The sequence below is a fragment of the Drosophila montana genome, unplaced genomic scaffold (assembly GCF_035044405.1).
Source record: "Drosophila montana isolate Dmon_TW-CO22-7 unplaced genomic scaffold, ASM3504440v1 contig_3733_1, whole genome shotgun sequence".
Taxonomy (NCBI): domain Eukaryota; kingdom Metazoa; phylum Arthropoda; class Insecta; order Diptera; family Drosophilidae; genus Drosophila; species Drosophila montana.
The window spans coordinates 2,909,674-2,920,100 of NW_026998620.1; the positions used below are offsets into that span (position 1 = coordinate 2,909,674).

General features: G+C 45.1%; 1 protein-coding gene across 1 annotated transcript in view; it reads right to left on the reverse strand.

Annotated features, from left to right (window-relative positions):
* Octalpha2R (alpha2-adrenergic-like octopamine receptor) overlaps positions 1 to 7,146 on the reverse strand; it is a 52,897-nt gene extending 45,751 nt beyond the window's left edge. The window contains exon 1 of the mRNA XM_064693817.1: positions 5,393 to 7,146. Coding sequence (XP_064549887.1) covers positions 5,393 to 6,241 — 849 coding nt within the window. The 5' untranslated portion in view covers positions 6,242 to 7,146. The remainder of the gene's footprint in view (positions 1 to 5,392) is intronic.
* Between the last annotated feature and the right edge of the window lie 3,281 nt (positions 7,147 to 10,427).

Here is a 10,427-nt window from a genome sequence, read left to right on the forward strand (position 1 = left end):
TATTTAAAAGCATGCACGCTAAGCTGCCGGCTAGAAATCAGTCCCCCCAAACTCATCTCCCCGCTCATGTGGAGCAGTGTCGGGGGAAAGCCAAACAATTGACTGGCTGGCGGTGCACCAACAAATTCTGACACTAATCCGAGCTTAAAAACTTTGCTTTATTTTAATCAAATTGGAGGAAAGTGGGGAGCCAGCCAAAAGGAGGAGAAGCCACTGGCGAAATGCGCAACTGGCACGGCACAGCAGCGGGAGGGGGACTACAAATGAAATTTAAGTTGTGACGTCGACTCACAAGGAAAAAAGTAAGGGCAACAAGAGAGGGAAAGAACCGCAAATTGTACACGCTACGTACGTTTGCCACGTGGGGCACTCAGCAGAACAATGCCACCGAGTGGGCAATAAAGGGCCAAAAGCAGCCGGAAAGAATTGCTCAGTAATTTAATTTAAGCATGCCCCCCCCCCCTCACGCTTGGCCAAAATGGGAGGCGTCAGTTAGTGGCGCGTGCTCCATAAGCCCAAATGTCAATATTTGCCTATGCCGCGCATTAAACGCGCCAAAGTATGTGCCTCAAAATGTGTGTCTGGCATGTGTGTGTGTGGGATGTGTGTATGGGCTGAGTGTGTGGGCCGTGCTGAGCGGACATTTAAAATATGTTTTCTAGGCGCCCCCCTTTTGGCCATGCAGCTGCATATCTGTAGCCAGAACCCCCGGCTAGAGCGGAAATTAGCAAACGATTTTAGGCGAGCAAACATCGAGGCCACATGGAAATTTTGGCAACGAGACAACGCGACGTATGCGTGTTATTTGATTTTCTTCATTTTTTGCACACACTCATTTTTTTTTACCATACCATATTCCTTAACAATTTCCTGTTATAAACAAATCAAGGATGTAATAACGCAGTTCAATGGGCGCACTTTGAGTGAAAATGTGGTAGGGCGCTGCGCCACGCCCACAATGTGATTGAAAATAAATGCCAATGATTATGATCTTAAGAGCTGTCGCAGTCGGTAATAGCCGAGAAAATGCTGCATAGTGTATCCTTTCAAGCTAGGCAAAAGCCCAACGGCTGCGCACATTAGTTCAGTTTTTTTGTTTTTTTTTTTTTTTTTGACAGGGCTTCGCTGCGAAAAATGTAGAAAAATATTGTGAATGAGTTTGGGACGCAGTTTGATAGCATGTAAAAGTAACAACAAGGACAGACTTAAAGCAAAGCCAGTCAAGTGTATGAAATGTAACAAAGACCTAAAGCAAAATTACAAACAAACACACACACATGCACACATGCACACGCACACACTCGAATGCCACTCACACGTACTGTAAAAAATAATGAGAAAATATCAAAAGTGGACGGGCACACACTTTTGATATTTTTGTGCACAGCCCCGCGGGGGCTGAATGTCAACTTAAAGCCCTTGCGACTGCCGCTGGCCAACCAGCCGTGGCCGAGGCGTCTCGCCCAGGCCTGGTTGGCTGGTTGGCTGGTTGGCTTGCTTTCCACTTGGTTTTGTTTTCTTTAAAGTACCCTAGCCGGGCAAAAGCGACGCTAATGAGCTACTTAGGCGATGACTTAAGTCATTATTGTGTGTGCGTGTGCGTGTGCGTTTACACATCGTGACATTACACATACGCAGCGTTGTTCTAGCCACATTTTGTGGCAACATTTTCAGCTGACAACAACTGCTGACAGAGAAGCCATTCTTGTCAATGCCACCAAAAATTGTCTGCCGTTTCGAGGCACTTAAATGCACAGCCAGCCTTAAAGTGCAGCCTGTCCTGCTTCTGCTTCTGCTCCTGCCATTGTCCTGTGCTGTGCATAATATTCGATTAATATTTCAATAAAGTGTCTGTGTATGTGACCCTTAAAGGATTACAATAATCAGGGTCCTTTTGTGGAAAAGGATCATTCACTTTCGTTTGCATAGTGCACTAAATTATCTACTTAAGCGCAATTTTTCGGGCATTGAATTCGTTAAGTTGGCCCGTGGCTAAATCGCAATCATTAGCCAGCCGACGAACAATGGCTGCTGATTTACGGGGCCAAGAAGCGCCGCGGGATTCATTAGGCCAGCGACAACCCAAAAATAACACAGCAGCCGGATGGGGTCACACACACGCACACGTACACACACATACACGCAGGCAGACTGACAGACACATGCGTAATTACCAACACCTCATTAGACAAATGCCGCATAAAAGCTGAAACTTTGCTTTAATCAGCAGCTGCCGCAGCCGCGTCGTCCCATTCAGAGTGAAAACTTTCAACAGTTGCCCCATCAGCTGGCTGCCAATTAAATGTGTCTATCACAATGTTTACACAGGCCGAACACGACGACAAAAGCCGTGGGGCCCTCCAGGGGAAAGGGCATGGCAATAGTTTGTCAGTTGAGCCTTTCAGCTGACAGTCAAAATCATCGACATAATTCTCTAAAATGTGATTTTATTAATTAAATGCGACAGGCTAGTGCCACATCAGCCACAGCGACAGGGCGTGGCAGGGCGTGGCTCCCACTGCCTCCCCAACCCCGCCTCGCCCCCGCCCCCGCCCAGCTGCCAGTCTCTGCGGCTTGCGGTGCGGTTCAATGTGCTGCGAATGCCAACGCCGGCGACTGTGCACAACAATTTTAAACATGTCAACATGGTGTCATAATTAAAATGTTCAGCCCGGCCAAGTCAGTGTGTGCGACTGTACGTGTGTCTGTGTGTGTGTGTGTGAGTGTAGTTGCTTGTGCGCCGTTCGATTCGCTTGCAAATTTGAGCCTTAAATTCGCGACCCCACACGGGACCCGCGCCCGAAGGCGTTGCCTTTGTAAATGTCGACGCTATTGTTTGCCTTTACGTTGGGCGGCATTTTTAATGATGGCGTCGGGGTCGGAGTCGTTGCATGAGCTGTGGGACCAGCCCCCCTCCCCCCTCCCCCCTGCTCCTCTGGGTACTGGGAATTGGATTCTGGTGCGGTGGGGTCACTTCGGGCTGCCGGTTAGCTGATTGGTTTTGCGGCTGGCGCTCAGCCGCATTTTGGGAGCCATTTGTTAGGGGCCATAACGACTATGCTGCTAATTGCTCTTCTCTCTGTGAATGTCAAGCCCGAGGATATTACATTTGGCAGCATAATAACCAGTTGAGTTGGGTGAGAAAAAAAGCAAACGATTAGAGAACAGCTCAATCTATCAATTATTTGAAAAAAAAAGGGGTTTAGAAAAGATTTATGCGTGGACTTATTTCACTCATTTCGTAAAGGGCATAATTTCGAATATTTTGTATGAGGCAATTTATTTGTTTTTACATATACATGAATATGTAAATATATACCTCCATCAGATCTTATATGCCGCCGCACAAATAAACAATTTTTCTATATCTACCACAGTTTTAAAGATAAGATCAATTATTTTGATTTATTAGACTTATTTACGCGATTGCCGAAAATGGAAATGGTTCGCGCTAAAATATTTCAGATTGACAGATTTCAAATAAAATACGAGATAAAAATAAAAATATCAGCCACAATTTTAAAGCTAAGATCATTTCGTTTGATTTATTAGACTATAAATATATATACTAGTATATTAATATACTAGACTGCTGATTATCTATTGAAACGATGATTTCGAATAAATTTTGATGCCTCGTGCTAAATGCTTTATTATGGTACCAAAAGCAGAGACAGCTTTCTGACTGCGAACATATTCGAATTAAAACACATTTTAAGCAAAAGACAATCACGCCTCTCATTTAAAGTTAGGTATAAATTAAAAGCGCTGCTTAAAATAAATTCAGGGTATTCTTAATATTATTATTTGCAGCTAAAGATGTTTATTTATTTGTAGGTTTTTTTTTTTTATTGGTTGGAATATCTATTTATCTTAATTTATCCCATTTCCCTTGTTATATTAGACACTATTTTGGATACTTTTGCTGCTAAAGTGCTGTGGCTCTTAAATTTAAAGCATGTTTGGCAGCAAAAAAAATAAATATATATATATATGTGGGTAAAACTGTTAGCCAAGTGACCTACTGGCCAGCAGTTGGCTGCACGTTATCCCGACCACTTAGTCTTGATTAATGTGTCGCATTTTCCGGCAGAGCCTGGTGCCCGGCTCATGCACCCGTAAATAACAGACCCGGAGCTCTCCGCTCGTCCTCTCAAATGGGTTGGCTTTATTGTCTCAAGGTTAATTTGAATGGCCAAAGTTACGCAACCATTCCGAAACTATTATTACTTTTCTTTTTTGATGTACTTCTCTTTATTTTAATATGTGTTATTTATTTTTCAAAACTCTGTAGATGTTGCGTTTCAGGATATTCGCAAATTTTGCGGTTAACTGGCGTCTGCTCTGCATTTATTATGGATGCAATAAATATTTCTGCAGTTTATCTCGACAAAGGGCAGCATATGTGTGTGTGTGTGTGTGTGTGTGTGCGCGTGTGTGTGTGTGTGTGCGTGTGGGTAAAATAAAATCAATTTTACTTAAAGCACCTGTAGCCCGTTTGGAATTTAAAAACTTTCTGTTGCAATCGAGCATCGCTTTAGTTTTCAAAGTTGAATTCTTTTGCACAGCGACTGCCGCAGCTGTCACTCAATCATTCACTGACACATTGATTGAATGCCACGCCCTGCAGCTCAGCCGGGTGTGTGTCTGTGTGCGTGTGAGTGTATGTGTGCTTGACCTGCCCCCGACCCGCGCTCCGCATCTCCCTGCTGAATAGTCCCAACTTTGTGGTAAAATTTAAAGCATTTTTGAAAGTGAGCAGCGACAACATGAACTCGGCAAAATTTGCCTTGTGGCTGTCAAGGAATCTCTCCTGTGAATTTTCCAGCTAGCTTGTGCACATTCATAATGTGGGCAAGTATGCGTGTGTGTGTGTGTGTGTGTGTGTGTGTGGCAACGAAAATGTAAATGTTTGCAGGCATTTACATTGGAGACAAGAACTGGCAGAGTCAGGCAGGCAGGGCAGACCCGCATGATAACACGCATATCTTGATGGGTTATTGCCTAGTTTTTGGGACTGCCTAGAAGCGAGCCATTCGCATGAATCAGTGGGCGGCAACAAAATTAGAAACAGACGCACACATACAGACACGGAGGGTAAAGTAAAAGTCATATGCATAAATATTTGTGGGCTTAGTCGGGCCCATGACTTTACGACGCGCCAAGGCATTTGCCCAGAGAATCCAATAACAATGCGCATCCAAATGGCCCGACAATTGTGCTCGCCCCTCGAAGAAGACGATAAATTTGCATAGAGGCGTGTGTGCGTGTGTGTGTGTGTTGTGCATTTGCATAGATTTCGCGTGGAGTCGGTTTATTGTTTGCAAATACGTAAATTGGCGAGTGGCATGCCGTCAATTGCCGGCAATTGGCTTGAATTTCCAACACTTACCTCGCACTTTGGCAGCGGACCCTCGGGCATCTTGACCTTCCAGCCGAGCAGCGGCGGAATGCATATCAGTGCGGACATAATCCACACCGCGGTGATCATGACAGCGGCACGGGCCGGAGTGCGCGATTTCAGATAGTCAACGGCCTTGGTGATGCTCCAGTAGCGATCCAGCGAGATGAGGCACAGATTCATAATGGAGGCGGTGCAGAGCAGCACGTCCATGGCCGAGTGTATGTCGCACCACCAGCTGCCGAAGACCCAGTAGCCCATCAGCTCGTTGGCCAGCGAGAAGGGCATGATAATCAAACCCAAAAAGAAGTCGGCCACGGCCAGCGAGGCAATGAACCAGTTCTGTATATTCTTCAGCGACTTCTCAGTGGCAATGGCAATGATCACCAGCATATTGCCCACAACAATGATGATCATCAGTATGGTCACAATGATCGAGGCGATCACGATGTGCGTCAGCGTATATCCGCTCGGATAGCGTCCATCCCAGTGCAGCTCCGTCGCATTGCTGCCGTTGCCCAGCAGACCCAGGCTCAGATTGGCCGGCGTCTGATTGTAATAGCTGCCCGCCAGCTGCAGGCTGCCATTGTACAAGCTCCCATTCAGCAGATAGATCGTATCATTCACCGACGGCGTCAGGTCGAGCAGATTCGGCAGCAGCTGCACCTGCCCGTCGACTGTCACCAGCGGCGGATTGAGTGTCCCACCTGGATTTCCATTTGGCAGCGGCGATATTGTGGTTGTTGTTGTTGTCGGAATACCGCTCGTGAATACGGCCAGAAAGTCGTCGGTGCTTATGTTGCCCGTATTGATGCTCGGATCCACCTTGGCGTAGTCCATGTTGTCAAGTGTGCGTCTATCTCTGTCTAGCGTCTGATTGGTCCCATGCTGGCGCTGCCCGCCTCGCTTCGATATATATATATATATATATATGTTGTATATATATTTACAATTAAATTAGAAAATGCGTTGCATTCGTTTGCGCGCGTTCAGTATTTATTGCTCTAACACCCAATTAATTCTAATAATTTATCTAATGCCTAGCATAGTTTTGTGATTCGTAATAATTCGATTATGTTTTTGTTTTTTTACCCGTTTTGCACCGAAACTTGTGTGTTTGTGGCGTGTGCGTAAGACTCGCGCGACTTTTGATTAATTTATTTGAATTATTTAAGATTTAACTTTTGTTTTTGTTGTGGTTTGCAATGAAGTGCACAGACACGGATACATACATACACAGAGAGAGAGAGAGATGCACACAGATAGATGAAACGCATACAATGGAAATAGATTGCCCGTTAATATTGACTATATACAATAGGGACTCCTCGCCTGGGCGGCACCAGAACCCCACGCTCGATATCGCGATCTCGATCTCGTTCCCATCGATCGGCCCGATCACATTGCGCTAACGCCTCGCTTTAGCCGCACCATTCCACGCACTAGGTTTTTTTTTTTATTATTTTCTATTTGCACTTGATCAACAGTCTGAATATCTTTGCTAATGAAATGTATCTTTTGTTCGTGTCTCTGTTTGTTTATTTACAAAATATCTAGACAATTTCTAGCTCGACTCGCGCGCGCCTCACTGAATACACTCAATCGGGCGTGGGCATTTCTTGACTCGTTTTGGCGCTGCCTTGGCTAAATGGATGTGTTTGCTTCTTTTGATATTATTTTGTTTTTATTTTTATTTTTTGGGCTTTTGGCTACTTGGCTATTGGTCCAGCTGACGCGCCCGCGACACGTTCGCACCGCTGGAAATGCACATCTTAACTGAATGGCCCAAACATTTGCTACCAAAATTGTCTTCCACACACGCAGCCTCTGCTGCTTGCTTCGGCTTTGGCATCGGCATCGGCATCGGCTCTGGTTCGTGTTCCGACGCTCTTCGGCATGTTTCACTTGTGGGGAAATTTGCTCGCAGGGAAATTATCTCTTGCCTCGTTGTGTTTCATTTTCAATGCGTTTCAACTGAGTTTGTTTTGGTCGAGTGCGTGTGCGTGTGTGCGTTTGTGTGCGTGTCTGTGTGTGTGTGTGTGTGCGTGTCTGTGTGTGTGTGTTTGTGTTCCCCAAACCTAAAAGTGAACCTAAACCTAAATCCAAAACCCAACCCGAACCCATTTGTTGCAGCACTTTTCACGTTTTCCATTTCGCTGTTGCACCCCAAAGGACTTGTGTATGTGTGTGTCAGTGTGTGTGTGTGCTTGGTACAAATGTTGGCCTGGCCAACGAGGCCCATGTGTGCGATGCGGCCTTTTTGTTTACATTTTTTATTTCAACCCACATAGCTTGGCTTTGTTTTCACGGCAAATGCTGGCCGACTCACCTTTTAAATACTTCTCACGATTTGCACCCTGTTAAAGTTGCGCCCCAACTGTGCCAATAAAGCCATCAAAAGGCGTGCGGGCTGACACAATACATAGCCCTATGCTATATAAAGAGAACTATATAGATTAAGGCCCATATACATACATATATATATATAAATATAAATATAAATATAAATGTATTTATATATGTATGTATATGCCGCTGTATCACGCACATTATGCTCTATAGTCACGTAGCTGGGGCACATAATTGAAAAGCCAACTTGAGCGTATCAATCGTGCAACCAAACAGGTTGTTGCGCTATCTCCTGCTGTTGTTGTTGTTTCTGCTGCTGGTAGCAATGAAATCAGCTAGAAATTATTATGATAATGAAAAGTTGAGCGCACACTCAGCTCGCCTGGAAGTTTTTTATGAGCTGCCGCTGCTGCTGCTGCTGCTGCTCTGCCAAGTATGCAGCATGTACGCGCTGCGTTTGAGTTATTCGAGTTATTTGATTACGTTAAGCATACGCCGTGCTGCCGCCGTGCATAATTTCAAATTACACGCAGCAAAGCGGCATCAACATAATAAATCTGAAAAGGCGCCCGCGACGCCTCACAAACAAGCAGCGTGTGAGCTGCTTCTGCTACGGCAGCAACTTATTTGCCGTGACGGCCAGAGACACACACTCACACACGCAAGCACACTCGTTCATAGTGAAGTGACAAATGCCGGAAAGACTAAGCAACTGAAAGAGCAACAACCGGCAGACACTCAGCGTCAATGCCTGACAGAAGATTACTTGTCAAGCGCTGATTATATTAACTGCCTATGAAAGTAAGGCACACACACACACATGCATGGCATACATGTTTGTGCAAAGCCAATCAATGGCACACACACACACATGCACAACACACACAGGCCACACTGCCTGGCATCATCAAATTGCGCATACGCCGCATATACCAACGGGCTTTAACCAGTCTGACTGCATAGATAATGCGCAAATCCCTCAAATGCGCATACATTAAATCATACACATGCATACATGTGTGCATGCGTATGCGCACGCATGTCATACATGTGTGCATGCGTATGCGTACGCATGCTGTTGTCGCATGTCGCGCTGCAGCTGCAGCACGCACATTGCAGCCGCTAATGGGAACTGCGTCTTTCCGTCTAAGGGCAACGTCTGCACCGAAGTTGCCGCTGGGCTAAATCTAATTTTAATTCGTCGCACGTTTTGCATAATGAAATCGGATTTGTGGTTTTCTTAAAACAGGGCGTGGCCTCAAATGTGACCAGCTCACATAAATTGAGCACTCGGTAAAAGCATTTTATTTTTTCTTAGTTTGTCGAACAAAATTTAAGGACTTAGCTGGAAATAGAAGCTGGTAGCTGTAAACTGGCAAGAGCAGCGGGACGGGCAGCCGAACGCAAAAACATTTTCAGCACGCGGCTTCAGTTGAAAAATGCGCAAATGCAGCTCGCTAATGGCTGGGAATATTTTATGTGCGCTTATCATTCGCATTAGCTTGAAAATTGTTGCTAAAAGCTTGCCGTGAGCCAGGGGAGTGCTGCGCTACTTTCTGCCATGGCGTTAAACTGGGTCCGGAAATTGCGTTACTCATACGCACCGTAGCGCCGCTCGATGCATTATCTTAATTTAAAAGCGCGTTACCAACAGAGGAACACTGCATTGGACAGGCTGGCAGGTAGCTCATGAGCCCTGTTTTAGTTTTATTAACTTGGCTAAAAACTCATTTATCAAGCTGTCAGCGGCAATTATTTATGCCCCCGCCCCAACCCCCGGATTCAGCGCGCAGTGCTGTTCATGTGCAGGCGCAACGCAGCAGCAGCATTAACAAAAGCATCTCAATTTTTCGCTGTGACTGTGCCTTTAACTGAAACAACAATCAATTGAACCTAAATGCGCAACAAAATCGAATTAATGGCCAACCTTTGCGAGCCGATAACTTTGCGAACCATTTAAAGTTTTAATCTCTTGATGTGGCCTTTGCCTTCGAGCTTGCCGATTTTGTGGACTTGAATTAGTCAGGCAATTAGGCCAAGACAGCGCGGGCAACACGTGCACCCAATTGTATATTGACGATCTCCGTTGAGCAGTAGCGGAGGGCAATCGGACTACATTGGAGAAACAACGGGCTGCCCATCCGGCCAACACGGCCTGCATGTGCATGTGCATGTCACAAGCGCTTCGGAGCACACAACATAACAAATTAACTGCTTAGCCGGGCACGGAAACAAACACTTCTGCTATCAGCTTGGACAAGGCGAATAGCAAAGCCATTATGAGTTCTGAGCATCTTACAAGCATAAAATATTAATTAACAAAAGTGAAGCAGAATTCGTCAATAAATTTTAACTTAAATCCTCATACTGCGTTATTAAATACATTTTCCATCCATGTGTTGTTAAGGTACTAAATTATGATTGTACAGCTACACTTAATACAAAAAATAAAATAAAAAAAATATAAAAAAAATTTCAAAGAGAGAACTCGTCCTATTGACGTGATTCTCATTTTCCAACATCTATGTACAATTTTATTCGGTAATGCACTCCGTTGGGTGTAGATGGAGATTCGGTATATCCCATGGTTAGTCTCTCTCTCCCCTCGCTGTCTTTTATAACTATGTCATTCCCCTTCTATATCAATATCCTCCTGCAAGAAGGAGAAAACGATGGT